General features: G+C 45.1%; 1 protein-coding gene across 11 annotated transcripts in view; it reads left to right on the top strand.

Annotated features, from left to right (window-relative positions):
* The window catches only part of pard3ab (par-3 family cell polarity regulator alpha, b), a 231,816-nt gene that overhangs the window by 98,191 nt on the left and 113,792 nt on the right, over window positions 1-19,833 (top strand). For 8 of the 11 annotated variants that reach the window (XR_014597038.1, XM_084007806.1, XM_084007814.1 and 5 more), the window contains exons 6-9: window positions 12,418-12,509; window positions 14,010-14,093; window positions 16,556-16,681; window positions 18,824-19,227. Coding sequence is in view for 10 of the 11 variants with exons in the window: in XM_084007806.1 (XP_083863932.1) it covers window positions 12,418-12,509; window positions 14,010-14,093; window positions 16,556-16,681; window positions 18,824-19,227 (706 nt within the window). In the remaining variant the exon portion in view is untranslated. Of the gene's footprint in view, window positions 1-12,195; window positions 12,334-12,417; window positions 12,510-14,009; window positions 14,094-16,555; window positions 16,682-18,823; window positions 19,228-19,833 lie in introns of those variants that run through there. The other 3 variants (XM_084007809.1, XM_084007813.1, XM_084007807.1) reach the window with 2 other exon arrangements.

Genomic DNA, 19,833 nt, shown 5'->3' on the forward strand with positions numbered 1-19,833 from the left:
CAACGTCGTAACCCATTTTGTCTTCTTCTCTATTATTCATCGTCCTCCTCCTTCACAGATTCACACATCACTCTTCCTCTCTGCTGCATGTTAACCTACTCTTCACCTTTGCCACCTTTTCCTCACCTTTCTGCTTGTGCTTGTTTTTAAAGAGTTGATGCTCTAAATGGGTTCTGGAAACGCCTTTGCTGACGATGCAAACCTTTTAAAGGTTCTTTATTCTGGATTTAGAACATTAATTGACTCTGTTTTCGTAGCAGGGTAAGCCGTGCGTTTAATGCACGCGAGTCTCTCTGCTGTGCCCCACTGGCTAGCTCATGCTTACTGGTCTGCACCCTGCTCATATGGTGGTTACCGACGACAACACTGTCCCAAACCACGCCGTTGTTGCAGAAGCATAGCGCCCATCCTCCAGTTTCCCCTCAGGTAAACGCTGTTAGCTCTGTCTGCAGGGTTGCCAATGTTTGGGCCGTTAGCTGCTAGCTGCTGGCTCAGCCGGTGGAGCACCTTTAACTCACATCCTGGATCCTGGATATCTGTTTATTTCCTGGTGGATTAAATAAGGAGCCTTTCCTGCTAACTTCTGATGGAAATATGATCGTTGATGGAAATGTTTCCAGATCATTTCATTTAAAACGTTTTTTTAAAATTCACTTCACTGCGAATGAAAGGATGACCTGTCTCTGATTGAACACATTCCTCACTTTCTCCTATTTCAAGCAAATGCAAACAGGTTTAGAAGTTCCGAGTCAACTTGTCATTCAGCCTTTAGATCCACGTATGAATCATATAAAATGTTGTCCGTCTGTCCTGTCCACTCCCTTCTACTCTCCATCTCTCTCTTTATCGATCCTCCTTTATTTCCTCTTCGCTCTTCACATCACCTCCTCTTCTTTTCACTCCTTATTTCCCTCTCCCCGCTGTTCTCCTGCGCTCCGCGTCGCCTTTGATCTTTGGGTTTTAATATGACAGAGAGCTGTGGGAGCTCCGATGCCTTCCAGCTGGGAGGGACGGGGTGAGAGTGCAGGGATAGAGAGATGGAGAGGAGATGAAAGACGGCTCTCTCCCCCACTCGAGGCGTTGCAGTGTGTCCCCTGAGGGGACATCCACCTCGGGGTGCAGCCTGCCGGCGGGACTTAGCACACACACACACACACGCAAGCGCCAATTTTCCCTCCGTCACCTGCTACCGAGATCTAATTACACCTAAAATAGACCCGAGCAGGTTGAACAGATGGTGGCTCCTTCTCAAACTCAATCCACCTCTTGAGGCGCAGAAAAGGTTAGAAACGCATACAGTAGAGAAATCAAAGATTGGGATCTGGGGTTGTATAAAGCCGCCGCGCTCCATGGGTTTATCATTACTGAGGGGAGGAACAGGAGATAGAGACGCTGTCTGGTGAAAGGAGATGAGAGCGCTTCGCAGAGGAGTTTATCAGAGGTCCATAAAACGATCAAAGACGAGACGAGAGGGATGACAACGGCAGGTGTCAGCTGTTATCAGAGGAGGATCTGAGGGATCTGACAGAGGAGGGATAGATCTGATTATTGAGGCCCGCTGTGCTCTGACAATGAGATCCTGCAAATAGACAACAGTACATCCCTGCGTCTTCAGGATCAGAGGGTCGGGTTCCACAACACCTGAGCCCCCAAGATTCACCCAAAGCACCGGAAACCATGTTATGAGTTTGCATGGGAGAGATGCGATTACATTGAAAATGAATTGACATAGTTTATATGCATTATTTAAGGTGGGTTTTAGTGTCCCACTATGTTGAAGTAATACCAGTTTAAAATGAGAAAGCAGCTGCTCTGAAAAATGGCTTACAATATGGTAACTTCAAATAAATAATTATTTAACCCTGTGGATCCTGCAGGAGGCTGTAGGGAGTTTGGTTTGTAAGCAGTGAAGATGTTCGTATCATAGGAAAGACGACGACGAGGCACCCATCGGTACCAACCATGTCATCACTGTTTGTTAATGTAAAGGGTTAAATAAGAGGCATGCCCAATTTATTATAAGTTATGTTTGCCTATTCTAAAAATGCTGCATTTTGATATTTCAAAACTAAGCAATTCTGGAAATATTTTTTTTTTTATTTTGTATTAATTACTGGAAATCTGATACTTGTGGATCCAATGAGCCCAATAGTATTCATTTGTGATGATGTTAATCTCCCTAGTAGCCATTTCAACCTAGTGAGACCATTTTTTTAAAAACTTGCTCACTGTAAAAAAATCACAACCTCATAAATCGGCTTGCCATCCAATCATCGGATGGTCAAATGTCGACCATGTTAGATCCAAATCACAGCATAGATTTTCCTGTGGTGATTTCTCCTGATGTCTTAATGTGGTATTTTAGAGGGATCTGTGTCTGTGGTAAACATTCTATCAACCACAAAATATATTCATTTGAATTTCTGCTTAATGAGTAGAAAAAATGAAATACAGTGATGAGCTGCGATTCAAATAATTCTTCAGGTCTCCATCTATCAGATGGTGGACACCACTTCTATGTAGCATCGACTGTAGACCTGCTTAGTCTGTCTGATGTAGACTGTGTCCCCTCAGCTACCTGAAGCTATTTAATTGAGTTTCCTATATGGAATGCTCCCAGTGAATTTGCGTTCCCTCAGGTAAACGCAGCATATATGTCGAGGGCTTTTATTATGAAAGGTAAGAATGGAATCAGGTGTGCACCACATTCTGCTGAGGAAGCCATGAATGGAAGTCCGGCTGTAGTCCACATGCTCAGTCTTCGTTTGTCTCCCGCTCCCGAGTCATTGCCTGGGCTGATGTTCAGCTGTGGAGGCGTTCTGCTGAAGGTGCAGCACACACTGCTGCACAGCACTGCAGCAGGAAGTGGGGAAGAGAGTCATAGCGGGAATGGATGCAGAGCCAGTGTGAGATTCTGTGGTTTCTCCCTCACTTGTTTATGTAGACACACTCTTGTTCTCAGCAGCAGCCATTACAGTCGGAGTCAGCCACAATAATGGCCTTCAATCTGACAACTCTCTGTCTCTGTGTGTGTGTGTGTGTGTGTGTGTGTGTGTGTGTGTGTGTGTGTGTGTGTGTGTGTGTGTGTGTGTGTGTGTGTGTGTGTGTGTGTGTGTGTGTGTGTGTGTGTGTGTGTGTGTGTGGGGGGGGGGGGGGGTTGCCTGTTATTTTGCTCCATGTCAGCGGCTCCATCTCGAGTCTGATCTGGGAGAACGATGCCTCATGTAACAGAGACCAGAGGTCACTATGCTCACCTCCGTTTAGGTCCCAAGAGGGTCAGACCTGCAGTAACTATACATCTGATGAATCCACGTGGACTAAGAGGACCTGTTTTGAGAAGAACCAGTGATTTCTTAAGGATGAACACCTTCCCCCTGCTCAAACAAGTGTGTGTCGGTAGACTGGACGACTCAACTTATGGGAGGAAACACAGAACGTTTCTGTGTGTTCAGCTTCTAACCGAATCTCTGGTTGGAAGTTGAGTTTCTCTCCCGTTTGTACTTTCAGCTGTACGAGTCCTTTCAAGTTGCTGCTGATTCATGATTTTCCTGCTTCGTCATGAAAGCTTTTTTATAACAAAATGTCTCAGGCATGTCTTCATCACTGAATTAGCAGAGCTTTGTTTGCGGCCGTTCTTCTCTAAAAACGAGGCTGTAGATGCAGCAGGGAGGAAGAGGAGGCTGCAGAAACAGTGGGGGAGTTTCATTGTGAAGAGTGTAGGAAATGAAATGTGTGTTTACAGCCGTTCCTTCGACCACTGGACCCAGACATGGTAACGGCTCCAAATTGTTAGGCCTGTTGTAATGAAAATGCAAATCCCTGCTGCACTAGCAGCCCGAAACGGTGTCAAGCCAAGCCAACACATGTGTATGGAAAAGTGGCAGAAGAGCATTGAAGCTGGTCTGGAGGCTCGTTGTGGTCTGGAGGCTCGTTGTGGTCTGAAGTCTCATTGTGGTCTGGAGTCTCATTGTGGTCTGGAGAATCGTTGTGGTCTGGAGAATCGTTGTGGCCCAACACCTTACCATCACACCTTAAGGAGGGGTTTTCCTTGCATTTGTCACTCAATATATATCATTGATTTTCTCCGTGCATACATTAATTCAACAGCATTGCCTGCGTGTGCTTGATCGATTCCAGTCGACACATAGACCCGCCTCCCATATGGGTTACATATGGTCCACACACACACACACACACACACACACACACACACACACACACACTCCCCCTCCACCTGCGTTGTGTTTGACATTGTCAGGAGAGCCAAGTCAAGCTGATTCTGTCGGTGTGTGTTGGATTCAGGCCTACATCAACGTTGAGCCTGACTCTGGCTCATTACTGTTTAAATAATCCATCCCCACCAGTGGAATGCCAGACGGCCCCAGAGGGCCGGCCGAGGGCCTCAGCGCCGTGGAAGGAGGATATCTTAGAACTTTTAAGTGACTTGTAGAGAGTATATGTATCAGAACATGTAATCCAATAGTATGATGAACTATTTGGCCTGCGTTTTATTCTAGGACATTTGTAACTTGAGGAACGGTGTATGTAAAAAGTGAAAATGGACGATCTCAAACTTTTTTTTTATTGTTGCTCTGACGACCAAAAGAAAGTAAGAATCCCCTCAGGTGTGGAGTTGAGAGTTTTGAAGTGTCATTTGTCATCCTTTGAAGGAGCTTTGTCATGGCTCTCTGTTCCTCTGTGTAATAGTCCGTCTTGCTATCTGCCTCTCTGTCATCCTCCCAGTCCGTCTCTCCGTCTTCCTCTCCTCTTTTCTCCCTCCTCTTTCATTTCTGTCCCATCACTCACATCATCTCGCCGGTGCCCTCAGGAGAATTTGTTTCGGAAACACTTCTCAATAATCTCTATGTACATTTTTTTAAGAAGAATATCTGTTTTAAATATCCCATTTTTTTTGTTGAGAAACAAGTGTCATTCACAACCTTCTGCAATTCCACTTCCGAGCGACGCTGACTGAGCTCTCGGGGGACGTCGGCTCGGAAAATGTGAGTTTTGAAATTGCTTCCATTCCTGATGAGCCTCCATTGTCTATTATTTCTGAGAAAATTGCGCTGCATATTTCGCTGTGGCGATGCCCCTCCACCAGACCCATCCACTCTGATTGAATTGGATTGCAGAAATTGCTGTTGAATTAAGTGGATGGCTACGGCAGCGCTATAGTCATTTCGGAAGTGCTGGAAGTCTCATTTTGTTCACGCTGTTATTGCTACTGCCTCTGGTACTTCTGTGATGTACACACACGCTGCAGATGCAGTTTGTCAGGAGACGAGCTGTGGAAAAACAACAACACACACACAGATATATTGCATACACTTAGGCACAAAACTGATGACATCATGCTACTGTCAAGCAAAACACATTTTTAAGTGCATGAAAAAATACATAAATTGTCAAAATCATAGAATTTAAAGGTCTAAAAATCCCCAAAATAGGAGAGAATAACATGAGAAGTTGCACAGCCATTATGAACAATTACAATTAAATGTAAATGCATGTTTTTTGAACTGCCCCTGTACAAAGAGTTTTCTTTATTAGCTGTTATAAGTGAATCACTTTTGTTTTATTTTTATTTTTTACATTATTCAAGTAAATGAATCAGGTCAGGTGTCACAAATATTATTATACTCTTTCCAGAACAGATGAAATGCCTGATTCTTACATACTTCCCTTTTCTCTATGCCCCTCTCCCACAAAGCAACACACAGGCGTGTACCATCCTCCACTTCCTGCGTAACGGCCCAGCTGGCAGCCGGGATGATAGAACCTCCGATAGCGTCCCCTCCGCTCAATGAATCCTCCAGTTATTGACGATGCCGTCGGCCCGTCTGGATCCCATTATCAAAGTGTCTTCAAAGGAGACTAATTGAATTAGCGCCGGGAATCTGTAATTGAAAGCGTGCTTTTAATGATGCATTGTGGTCTCGCGGAGCCGAGCGGCGACATAAATCAAGCGTCTCCCCGCCATGACAGATGGGACTGCGTTGTGCTCCGCAGCATCAACATTATCGGGCGCATCAGGTTTCTTTGGGTTTTAAGGAACGCCAAAGTCACCTCGTCTAAAAGTTTGCAACCAGCAGACCCTCGTTTCTCTCTAGTTCCTCACTGGGATTATCTGCCAGTTGGCATTTGTATTATTTGTATTGTTTGTATTGTAAACACTCGGCCTAATTAAATGCTAGATGCAGATTCTTTTTCACGGTCTGCGCCGGCCTGACACCCGACCCCAGCAGCATCGGAACGGCAGAGTCTCTGCCCTCGGTGACTGACCCTGTAAGTAAGACGTAGAAGGTCATGTGCGGTGATGTCTGATCATTACGTCCCCCGACACAATGAAATGTCTGTGCCCGTTCAGGCGGGCGGCGATGGACCTTCTGAGTGACTTCAGCCGGTGGTTTGGTGTGTGTGTGTGTGTGTGTGTGTGTGTGTGTGTGTGTGTGTGTGTGTGTGTGTGTGTGTGTGTGTGTGTGTGTGTGTGTGTGTGTGTGTGTGTGTGTGTGTGTGTGTGTGTGTGTGTGTGTGTGTGTGTGTGTGTGTGTGTGTGTGTGTGTGTGTGTGTGTGTGTAATCAGATCCTATTTCATCCTGAAAAGGCTGCACCCACTGAACCAGAAGCTTCCTCTATGTTTTTACCCTGTCGTGCCGTCTGCAGCCGTGGTCGGAGGCATCATGTTTTCGGCTTGTCCTTATGTACACATGGACATTTTAGCATGAATAAATCATGCTTTGCTCCATTTGACTCAAAGGGAACAGAGTCGGTGTACTGTTAACAAACAGGGCCATCATATTATTCACCCCCACACAGTTCTAGCCTCTGCATGGCCGGAGGAAGTCTGTTTTCTGTCCATTCGTCCCGTTATCATGTACGTGATATTTCTGCAACTCCTTGAGGGAATTTCTCCAAATTTGACAAAAAAGTCCACGTAGGCTTGAGTTGTACTGATTTCAATCTGGCGGTCAAAGGTCAAGGTCAGGGGCAGCTTTGGCTCGCATGGATACGACGATCCATGCGATGTATTTCTTGAATACAACATGTCAGGAACGCCTTCATTATATCTGACACACACGTCCACTTGGACTCAAGGATGTGCTGATAAGGATCTGAAGGTCAAAGGTCAAGATGACTGTGATCTCACGTCCGTCCTATTCTTGTGAGTGCAATCTCTCAGAAAAGACTTGAGTGCATGTCTTCAAATGTGGCACAGATGTCCGCTTGGACTGGAGAATGAACCGACTAAAGGTCACCGTGACCTCACAAATCACACTTTTCATCATAACTCAACAATGGATATGCTAATTATGACAATTCCCCACAGACGTCTCATCAGATAAAATGATGACATTTTGGACAGACATGGAGACGCAACTTGACTTAATATTTGACGTGAATCTGAGTGGTTGCCTTTATGATTCCGGTTTGGTGGTGTCGATCATAAACAGTAAAACCTGAGATGAAGGGGAATCTCAAAACACCTGAACTCCAGAAGCACTTAATTCCCAGCAGTGATTCCTCTCAGACGTTTCTATGTAAAGATGGTGTGAAATATTAGTTGAACTCCAGCTTTATCGTTCATCTATCTTTCTCTCGGTTTCCATCTCGGGGCCCAGATGGTGCGTAGTGGTCTTCGGGTCAGAGGTCAGAGGTGAAGGCTAATTTATAGTCTCTGGTTCAGTGATTCATCCGGTCTTGGACATATGGAGCTCTGCTGGAGAGGGCACAGATACCAGTTAACAGTGATGGATTGTGAGTGTGTGTTCCTCTCTGTACCAGTTCAACATGTTCAACATGTGATGTCTCCATGTGTGTTTTTAATTAGGGAAGGAATGAGCATCTGTATTTGTGGGGGAAAAAACAACAACAGCTTCTTGGTGTGAATTTGTTTTTATGCACAACTACTTCTAATACTTCTTAACAGCAACACATGAGGTGGACCGCCACTGTGGCGAGAACACAGGCAAGCAGCACTGAGCAGACATCCACAAGCCTTCAAAGCCCTCTTTTTAATCTCAAATAAAGAAAGTGGACTTGTTGGATGGATTTCATGTGAATGCTTCAGTCAGAGAGCACTCAAACGTTTAGCTGGCTGTTAGAATGGAGCACTAGAATTGTGTTTTCCTCTAACTTTGTGGAGTATTACACCTTTTGGAGGATTGTTGCTTGGTTTGTCCGGTCCATTCTGGTGAACATGATGTCTCAGTAACGCCTTGGACTCGAGGAAGCACTGATTGGAGATTGTTGGTCAGAGGTCAAAGGTCAGCTCCCGTCATCTCAGGAACACCCTGAAATATGACCATGAAATGATGACATTTTGGACAGACGTGGATGCAGACTGCAGCTTGATCGGCGGAGGCATACAATGCGACTTGACATTCAACGTTTAAATCACTTCCTGTTCAGTCCGTCACATGGGTTGGATGCGCAACTTCGGCATCAAATCCATCAAGTCATTATTAATATTTAAACGGATTAAGATTTAAAAGTCGTAACGTTTCAACTGATTATTATCTCGACTTGACTTAATAACCGAAATAAAACTTAAAATACAGATGACATGTATTCACCATCGCAGTGTTTGCACATGTCCCCAAAATATTTACCGGCATCTTTAAGAGAAAATAAATGCAAGTCCGTCCCATCGAGTGTCTGCACACATCCACATTAGTTTGTGTGTCAGTGTGGTCAGCGTGGCAGGAAAGAGGAGCGGGCAGCACTTCATTAAAGTGCAGCATTACTCCACTCACTCTCCCATACACACACACACACACACACACACACACACACACACTAGGCACAGACCACTTCATTTAGTCTGAGAGATAGAAAGGACAGGCCCCAATGGATTCTCCTATTAATCTTTAATGAGCCCCCGAGCCTGAAAACTGCCCGCTCGCCCCTCTCCTCCTCCACGTCCAGGAAACAAACAATGACTCGGCTGGAAAACACATCGGCCGCTCGTCCTCCTACCTGCCCGCCTGTCTGCCTTCTAGCCATTAACCCCCCCGACTCGGCCGTGAATTATTAATGCCGCCATCTATCTCCCCGCTGGCCCGGCCCACTCCCAGCAACGGGAATGGGCGACGTCCTGATGCTGTGGTCGGGAGAGTGTGGCGATGCCTTCCTGAGTGTCTCCTCCCGGACTGCTGAAGTGAAATCTGATTGGTCCATCCGTCAATCAGAATGCACGAGTCAGCGTGAGTTGTTGTGAATGATTGGAAGAAGGCAGAATTATTTTCTCTAAGTTTTTCAGATTTTGTTCCTTATTTTTTTCTCCTGTGGGCGACTTGTTTGTAGAAGCAACAGAAATGAAAAGAATGCATTAAAAAAAAAAAAAAACCTAAAACAGCTAGCATGGCTTGTGTCAACAACAGATCAGACCATGCTACATTTTAGCATGGATAAATGATGCTGTGCTTCATTTGATTCCTCAGATTTGACAGAAAGGTCTAATAGGATTTAATGGAAAAAATGATGACATGTTGGACAGATATTGATCGGATAGTAAATTACAAGCACCAGGCCGTAAATGTCGTTTTTTTTTTTGCCGTTTCTTGACAGAACAAAACAGGAGCAGTCTGTCTTTCCTCCTCAGCAGCTGGATCTAAACCCTTATAAACACTTCCATCAGCTGAGGTTCAAGTTTCCTTCCGACTGTTAAAACCACAGTTTCTTATGGAAGTAATTCTGTGCCATCAGAGTTTGAATATTAATTTCTAAGATTGAATTTTTTTAGTATCAAAATCAGACTTTGAATTTTAAAAACCATCAAATTTCTAGCACTGAATTTTTTTTTTGTCTCTAAATTTGAAAAAAAATCAGTGTAAAAAATATCAATGTCAAAAAATTCAGTCTAAAAAAATTCAGTCTAAAAAAATTCAACATCTCAAAAAATTCAACGTCAAAAAATTCAGTGTAAAAAGAACCAGACTCAACATCCGGGTCACCAGGGAGAAGCAATCGATCCCTGTTTGAAATTCATATTCAAACTCTGATGGCACAGAATTACTTCCATAGTTTCTCACCATCAGGTCCATTTGTTGCTCCATTGCACAGGAGATGGATTTGCCCTCATTTTAAGACTTAGGCAAAATAGTGAACTTTAAAGACCTTTTGTCTTTGAACAAACATGTAATTCCATGACGACGCGGGTAGGAAGACCACTATAATCACACAGCAAACACACGAGTACAGTAGATGGTTCCGCCCACACTTCCTGGACAAGAAGCAACAGGGTGTGTGGGTAATCGAGTAAACAACCAACCAACGAATTAGATGCAGGCTGTTGTAATTCTATTGTTCCAGTGTTGATTGGATAGAGTGACCCATAGCAGCTATTCTTCACCACACACTTTCTTTTATTTAGATTCATGTCTCGGTTTTGTTTCTCTAATTTAACATCCATCTCCATCACTCGCTTCACCTCTCTGCTTTGTCTTTCCCCACACACACACACACACACACACACTCACACTCACACTCACACACACACACACACACACACACCCTCCCTCTCCGTCTGGCTATAGGATAGAATCGTCAGTGTGCAGCTGGATTCCTCAGAGATGGCGTGTTGAAATAAAGAGTGTGTGAGATGCCTGCGTGTGCTGTGATGAATGCCGATCTCATTTGCTCTCTCTCAGATAGCGAGTCCTCTCCCTCTCTGATGTCCCCCGGCCTCGTCTCCTGATAAATATTGAATAGTGTTAGACGTGTTTCTGAGCCTCTTTGACTTGTTATTCTCTCTCCGTCTGCTGGACTCTCTTTATCTGGCCTCCGTGTGTTTTGGAATGAGTGCGATCGTGTCTTCTTGTATATGATCGCGGGTGCAGTCTATACGGTCCTCGTGAATAAATCATTGGCTTGCACCATATGGTAGAATGCATTTTATTTGTTTTTGTGCTTTATGGTATTCTGTTGTTCTCCCCGCTGATTCGAGGAATGTCTTTCTGTCTGTCGTCTTCTTATTTTCATGTGATCTCCGGACATCAAGGCAGAACAATTGAATGTTCTTCATGGAGGCATTTGTTTGCTTTTGGTGATGCAGGAATATTTTTATGACAACAGGTGGTGTGACATCATTATTTCTTCATTTTAATACATTTACAATGCAGTTAATGATTTGTATTAAAATAGATGCTGTGCTCTTGAACTCTAAACTAAATTATATGACTGTTTAAAACTTAAAAACATCTCATGGGTTGAATATGACTCAACACTACAACTACTGTATGAAATCCGGTTGGGCTTCATCTCTCATACGATTTATAGAAATAATTCTCAAAATGATGCAGTGGGTGGAGTTAGGTCATACATTCTTATTTATATCTTAAGTTGTTTTATTTGATTAATCTGTTGATATTAAGAAACGTTGGATCTAAGTGGTAATGTGCAAATGTTTTTGTTGTTTAATTTTTTTAAACTTATCTACAAGTCCTGCAAATATATATTAGATTGGATAATGGTTTATTAAAGTCCTTATAATACTGCCTCACCTGAGCACAGCTGTCACACACATTAATAAAACTACAGAGGATTAAATTAACAAAACAGCCACAAGCTTATTTCCATCGTGATCCTCCGAAGGTGGAGAAGGATGTCAAATCTGGCAACCCAAAACATCCCTCTTTGTCGTCGGCTGTAAAACACTGCTGACAGTTGATTAAGGAAACGGTTTGAATTTAAAATCCCGACGTACTCGACACGCAGGCATCTACCTTCCCTCCCTGCATCGCTGTCCGCCGAGGCGAGCTGCGAGTGAGACGTGTTGTTGTTCCGTCTCCGTGGTAACAGACTCTGACACTTATAGCCGGAGGACACGACTTCTCAACTGGAAGACGGCAGCCAGAAATCCTTTCACTCACACATGTACGCACTCATACGCTGCCCTGTAGCTGTACGTCCTCCGGGCACCCAAAGTGCCATGGCAACCGAGCGGCAGCCACGGTAACGGCAGGCTCATTTTAATACTGATGAGGCGGCCGGTTGCCGTGGAGCCTGCATGCTGCTGCTGCTGCTGCTCGTCTCCTCTCAGGTGTCGCTCTGAAATTTTAATGACCTTCTTTCTTCGTCTCATTTTCCTCCTCTTTGCTCTCGCTGGTCTGCATCAGGCGGCCGGAGCGTACGTGTCATGATTCTCAGCTTCAGCATTCAAACAGATACAAGAGGAGAACAAAGACCATGCTGTTTTCAACACGTGAGGATTTGTAAAGGCGTTGTATTTTTACACCTCTCCCGATCCGTTCGCCTGGGCTTCGTCAGGTTAGAGACTCGGCCTACTGGAGTGTTTGAAAGTTGGCGTAATCTGCAACTACGGCAGCAAATGTCAGGATTCAAGTTCAGACCCTCCCAGTTACCGGTGGACGAGCTGTCGGGAGTCATCTCACTGTTGTTTGTGTTTGGCTCCAGGAGGACGAGGCCAGAGAAGAAGAGAACGGCCGGATCGAGCCCGTGGGCCGAGCCGACTCCTGCATGGACCACGCCCCCGTGAGGTCACTCGAGTAAGTCCTTCAGTCGTCCTCCAATCAGCCTCCTCCTGTTGCTGCATCTCTGTGTCCTTTAATAACCTTTCTGATCACTTTGCTGAATACTAAACCAGTTTCATTCCAAAAGGTAACAGCCACCATTTGGGGAAAAATAACGCCTCGTCTCTAAAAATCACTCTAATTTGAACATCCGTGAATGAAAGGATTGAGGCTTGAGATTTGGAATGAAACACATTTTTGCATAACCCTTAACGAGAAATGCTGTTGTAGTTTTGGCCATCATTCCAGTAACGCTAACCCAGGACTCACATGAGTCCAGACCAGTAAGAACCAGCAGGAACGGCCAAAACGGTCTGAAACTCTTTCCCCTCAAACGTTGACCTGGTAGATCCGCTCTCATCTCCTCTCCCTCCAAAAATAAATCCTCTCAAAGGTCGACCAGCAGGTTCTGTATCCAAATCCAGGTTTGTTTGTGGAAAAATCTCATTTCAACCCTGCTGCCTCATTTACATAATTCTCTTTTGTGGATGCAAAATGATCCTCGTCTCGCCATCAGAGCTCTCCCACGCACTAACCCATTCAGCTCTAGTTATTAACAACTGTGTTTTTGTTTTGTTATTTTGCTCCGTCGCATGCTTCCAGTTTAATATGCAGGTATGGTATTGTTATTATTCTTATGATTTCCCAGAGACTCTGTGCTTCTTCCGCCTCTTAGTTGTCAACGAGGGGCCCATTTTCCCCGAGCTAATCATAGTGGTTGTATCAAAGCTGTGGGCCGGTTCCACTCGCCTCCTTGTAAAATGTGTTTAGATATTTACGGCCGCGCAGAATAACGTGCTGCCGGAGGAAAAAAAGCACATAGCTCTTTGTGTTTTTGTGCTTTTTGAAGGGTCAAAGGACGTCATCAGCAATATTCATCCACATTAGATGCAATAAAAGTGTATATAGCATCGGGCTTCATTAGAAATGCATCCGTCGGGGTACAGTAGGGTGAAGTCTGAATTTATTTATCCTCCCTTTGAAGGTTCTATATTCCAAATTGAGGGCATTAATATATTAAACACCTACTTGCTATGTAAAGATATCATAATAGTTTGTAGATATGTGCCTCGAACACGTATGTCAGACATTTGCAACATTTAGGATTGTAGTTCAAGTGAGAAGCATCCCATAAAGGGAAATAAAAGGGTGTTCTCCGGCTCCTGATGTGATATTTGACTTGGATTGTGTGTGTGTGTGTGTGAGGATTTAAGTGTTCCTTGTTATCCCCTTGACTGTTTTGATTTATTTGAATTGCTCTCTTTTTTATTGTCTTTTGTCTCCTCCAACACCTTCTTGCTTTCAGTTTTTGATTTATTGACACCTCTCTGTTGTTCTCACCATCTTGTTCCTTTCATATTCAACTCGTTTCCTGTTTTGTTTTCCCCCCACATGGTGTCACCCCTCTCCTCCCCTCACCTCTCCGCCGCCGTCCACCCCCGGTCTCCCCGTCTTCCATCCATCACCGTCTCCCAGAGACATAGTCAAACTGGTGGAGGTGTCAAACGATGGTGGGCCCCTGGGAATCCACGTGGTGCCTTTCAGTGGCAGGGACCGCAGGTAAAAACGACCTCAGCAGAGCCGTGGAGTGAAGGGGAGGGGCTTAAACACATATTTAAAGGTCATGGTGGTTAAAATAACGTATTAACTTGATCTGTTCAAGACGAACACAGTCACAAAATGTTCATCTACTGATTCGTATACATGGACACGGATTTTAACTGATGTGTTTCAATTGTGTGTGTTTTATCTTCACGACCAAATTAGGTCAAGGCAACACAATCCCTTATTTAGCTTTAGGAAAATCACATCACTTCACAATAACACTTGCAGTGTTTTAGTCAAACAGTTCATGTTATCATGTATACTAAGTCTCTACGATTACACTACATTTACATCTGCATTTAGCAGACGCTTTTATCCAAAGAGACTTACAATAGGTACATTTGTGGGAAGGAACTGCAACAGTATATTGTTATCAGTAAACAATATTTTATGTAGCTGTGTTTGATTAGAGAAAGTATTGTTTTTCTATCATTGGATCTTTGCTTTAATAAAAAAAAAAAAAAAAATTTGCACAAAATAGTCCAGGTGCATATTTGGCAGCTTTTAGCTTAAAAAAAGATAGAAAATTGCCCACTTACCCCATTTATCTCAAGACTCGTCAACCTTATCGTCGACTCATGAAAGGTCAGAGGAGTTGAAGATGAATTCAGTTTCCAGTAAAAGAATAAAAGCCTTTAAATGTTAAATTTTGGAAATCTGCAAAACCCTGGAGAGAAGTGTGCTGCATCACCTGAGACACACACACACACACACACACACACACACACACATGCATACATTCCTCTGTGATGCCCATGTGTAATCACTTCATCGCTCATACAATCACAACACACACACACACACATGCAGGTTTGCAGCATCATGAAGCCATTTTGCCGGTTTACAGTGATCAATCATGCTTGTTTAGGGTTTGCAGGTGACCGTCATCTTCCTCTCTGCCTGCTGTCACATCAGCTTTACACCACACAAAGGATACATTGAACAGTGCACACAACACACACACACACACACATACCTGCAACACATTCAGAAGCGCACACACGCAGCTGGAACAAAGCTGTGAAGGAATTAGAGGAATTTCACATCTGGTTTAAATATTCCCAGAGAGGCCGTCTGCGGAGGCTTGTGATCCTCGTCGTGCCGCCGCCTCGTCGTTCCAACAGGAATCCGGTTTTAAAGAAAAGCTCAGCGTGGCTGAGTGCATAACGCTGTTCTAAGCCCACATGTACATTATGATCATTGAGAGAAAGTTTTAGTGCAGCCCGGTTTATATGAGCCTGCTGCCAGCACAGAGCCGGCCGTGCCCCGAGACTCACAAACACAATCAGCGACTGCAAACTCACTGTCGTGCTTTATTGAAAATCAAGGCCACATCACTTTTTTCCCCCCACCGCCCGACTTAATCAACCTAAAAGCACATTTATAACACACTTTTCTTTTATTGGGGAAACGTCAGGGTAGGCTCCGTCCCAAGATTAAGATGCCCGGCCTTCATCGGAGTAGTGGCCCCCGCCGCGGCAAATCGCATTGTGTTCTCACTCAAATGCAATCAGCCGAATTGTCTCTGAACTTTCTCAACTGCTGAACTTTCCCGGCCCCCTCTGTAATCACATTTCCATTCATATTGAATTATAAGCCCGAGGCGAGAGCCGGTATTAAACCCCCGGAAATCAACCGGATTCACCGGGGCGCCGCTCGCTCACGCCGCCTCAGAAAAGCCTCGATGCGCGCGGACGCAGACTATATACCGGAGAAGACTCGATTAGGCTTGGTTTTCTGCCTCACACCCGGATCTGTAATCCACACAGCAACCCTTTCAGGTGCAGCTGGCCCCTCGCTGCGGCGGCGCGGGGAGCCGTAAACCAGTTTGCCACACCGGACTACACGGCTCCAGCGTGCTCGGGAGCTCCGGCCTCCCATCCGCCTGCTATCGCCGTTTCATGGCTCTACTTTCTGTTGGCTCTCTGAAAGCACTTTGGTTGTTTTGTTTTGCCTCAGAACAGAGATGCGGGGGCATTCGGGGTTAGAAAATGAGCACCTGCAGCGTTTTGAATAGATGCCTCCCCCACAAAGACACTTAGAGCACCCTGATGTGATGTAACTGCTTTCTATCATACACTGGTACACTGATGATGCAGGTGACAGGACCACACTCTCTTCATGATACACAACATGATTCCTGGACAGCCAGCTGACCAGGGGAACAGCATGATGCGATTTAATAATGCAGTTTTGTAGCAATAAAATAAGAAGCCACAGAAGAACAAAACGAGTAAAATACAAAGACTTCGAGTGACCTTTAAAATCAGTCGTAGAAGAAGTGTTTTCTTTTTCATTTAAGCAGAGGTTTTGGAGGTTTAACGGTGTTATAATCCCAGCCCAGTATATTGCACTCTCCACCCTCTTCAGCACACATCGTCTTGTTCCCTGTTGACATGAACTTTTGCACCTTTCAGGACTCTTGGCTTGTTGGTCAAGCGTCTGGAGAAGGGAGGCAAGGCCGAGCAACAGGGCCTCTTCCAGGAGAACGACTGTATCATCCGTATCAATAACGGAGACCTGCGGAACATCCGCTTTGAACAGTAAGACGGCGCCTCCCGGGGCCCCTCGCTCACGGTGGCCCCCGAGGCTTCCTGTGTGATTGGCTTTTAGTCGGCCCTTGGCTTCTTCCCTCATCTAATACCTCCAGTTCTAAACCCTCCTTTCTCCTGTCATCCTCTCTCCTCCTGCCTCTGTGCGCCTCCTCCCTGCTGCCGGTGCATGGAGCCCCTCGGCTGCCTGTCACCGCGCTGAGCTAACCTCTCCCTGTTGAACTCCTGTAGGTCGCACCCTCAATCGCTGAAGCGGTCCCCGCAATCCTCTCATCCTTTATTCCCCCGTGTTTCAGTAACAGCTCCTCTGGACTCCTTTGTAACACCTCTGCCGCTCCCTCCACCGGGGATGAGGCTCCTAACGTTCACCTCCTCTGCTTTTCAGCTCTGTTCACATGCTTCCATTACCTTCCCTAACCAAACCCGGTCTGGTGACTCCCCTCCCTGGTCTCTCCATGCTGCATGCATGCTTTCATGCTGCATATACGGCATCACCTGCTCAATACAATTTCACAAACCCAGTGATGCATATATGTGTTTGATTTGTTTTTCACCTGTCAGCATAATGTAAACTGAATACATGTATGTTTTTATACAAAATATATCTGAGATGTACATATAAGACAGATATGATCCACTATGCGTGCACACATACTATTTTGATAATGCATGTTTGCCTCATGGGACTTTAATGCAGTATTCAAAGGTTATTTAAAAATATGAAATGAAACCAGCTTGCTTCTGATCTAGTTCGTATGAAGCCATGCAGATGGTTTTGGTTTTATTTGTTAAGGCTTTGAAATGTCTTATCTGTGATTTTCATCACCAATTTGAGTTTCACTTCAATAGAAATATCTCTTTCATGAACAAGTGTTCCTGTATTTTGGATAACAGAGAGAACATGCTGTTAGCAGCTCCAACAAAGGGACTATTTCTTTTGTAGAAAATAATTTGAACATTCACTACCAAATCTAGGTAAACACTGGGCATTTAGCAGGAAGCTATCACTATGAGTACTTGACTGTCGGGTCATAGTTTCCCAGCTAGGTGTGGGACTATATGAACATTAATGTCAACCATCATCCTATATATATATATATAAACACAATATAATCCCGATAATTATCAAAATGTGCATTAAACTCTTAAAACGGCAGTAAACATACTGGAATCCTTATATTTGTCAAGTAACCAATATTGTTAAAACCATAAAATAATCTTAAATTACATGATCATGAATCAAAAGTCTCCCTGCATAAATAAGGGATGAATTATTTTTTTAAGTCACTATTGACGATATCAATTTATTGTATAAGATAAAGTCCTATATCGTCCTCGTCCCAGCCAAACCTGCTGTGGAGCCATAAGTTAAGTGATGGCTGGGAATCAGGCTGTCACAGATGGTGTTGTTACAGGAGCATCAACAGTTGTTATTTAACAGTATTTTTATAAGGCGGCGGATTACATCTCGTCTGCCACTCAGTTCAGCCTGGAATCGTAAAGAGACAAGACCCACAGGGGCGCCGGGGAAAAAGGTCTGGAATTTCACAACAAAATTCCCCCGGGGGGGTTTGGGAGGGGTGGGGGTCACGTTATAGTTGTCATTAGAAGTTCTGGGGCCCCGAAGAACGTCCGTTCAGCTGTCAGGGGGGCCGAGGGAAGAGCCATACCAAAGTCTGCCTTATTGAAACAGGTGGTGCTAACCAGGCTCCGCTGTTACAAGGTGCTGACAGCCAACATAAGTTTCCATTCACACCTACTGTACAAGAGCTCCCACCGACAAGGGGGCTTTAAAAGAGGATTTTCTGCAAACCATCCGACGGATAGAGGTCTCCTTTATCTGGAGCCAAATGAGGGGATTACGTGATGGAGCCGTCAGGGAGGGTTCAGTCTCTTTTTGAGCCGCTCACGCTGGCAATAAGCATTAATTAACATGTCAGAATGTTCAGGTGGGCGAAGATGGATTTTATTTATGTAGCGGGAGAGAGAGAAACACACCAGGGAGGTGGGCTGCTTCACTAGGCAAGTTGGTGCTGACAAGAATCTATTGCTGAGTAAGGTATTTAGGTATTAAGGTATTTCTCTCTCTTATCCTCTCTCCAAATCTCTCTCCTCCTGCTCTTTCTGTCCCAGAGCCCAGAACATGTTCCGCCAGGCCATGCGTTCCCCCGTCATCATGTTCCACGTGGTGCCGTCGTCGGTGAAGGCCCACTACGAGCAGCTGTCCCACGCCGAGAGGAACCCGGCGTACGCCTCTGGCCGCTTCAGCCCCGACTCCCTGTCCGGCAGCACCGTCTCCGCCGTGGACCACGCCCCGCACAGGATGTCCCGCCACGGTTCCCAAAGCCATCCCCACTCCCACCCGCATCCTCAGTCCCACCCTCACCCGGACCAGACCGACGGCTACGCCCCGCCCGCTCACCCGGCGGTGTCCGCAGCCAAGCCGCCGACGGGACACACCCCCTCGCCTCAGAGGGCGCCGACGGGAGGATATACCAAAAAAGTCGGGAGGAGGCTGAACATCCAGCTAAAGAAAGGTGGGACTACTTTAGTGGCAGGGGAGGCTGCAGTGCTCAGTGGAAATGTGTTTTAATAGAAAAATGCAATTGGGCGAGTTGTGCTTCATTCTAATGGTTTAACGTTTGAGGATTATGGAGAGTATAATGGTGTGAGGCCCGTTTTATAGCTTATTTATTGATTTTTCTCAAACGGAACAAAGAATTTGAATAAAGTAATCCCTCAAGGCCAGACCCTCCTTTACCAGACAGGGCTGTAATAAAAGCAATGGTATCAGAGACGATAGGAACAATGAATATAAAATAAAAGACAGGCGCTATGTTGAAATAAAAGCATGTTTCAACTACATGTGTAGATGTCAAACATATCTGGGTCGTCCACCCACGACTCCTAAAACCAGACCAGGATGGATCAAAGAGACGTGGTTTAAGCTGCATGGAGACAGGAGGAGAATCTGCACCCCTGCATACATTTATTACCAGCAGCCAGTCTGATAAACCGCACCTTGTTTCTTTTGGCAAGAGGGATGTCTGATGCGCAGCCTTGATGTAAAACCCTTAATTATTTCAGCGCGGCGGCGGGTCACTCTCGGTCTTCAGATGCACTTAGCCTTTAGTGCACTTTGC

The sequence above is a fragment of the Eutrigla gurnardus genome (assembly GCF_963514095.1).
Source record: "Eutrigla gurnardus genome assembly, chromosome: 4".
NCBI lineage: Eukaryota > Metazoa > Chordata > Actinopteri > Perciformes > Triglidae > Eutrigla > Eutrigla gurnardus.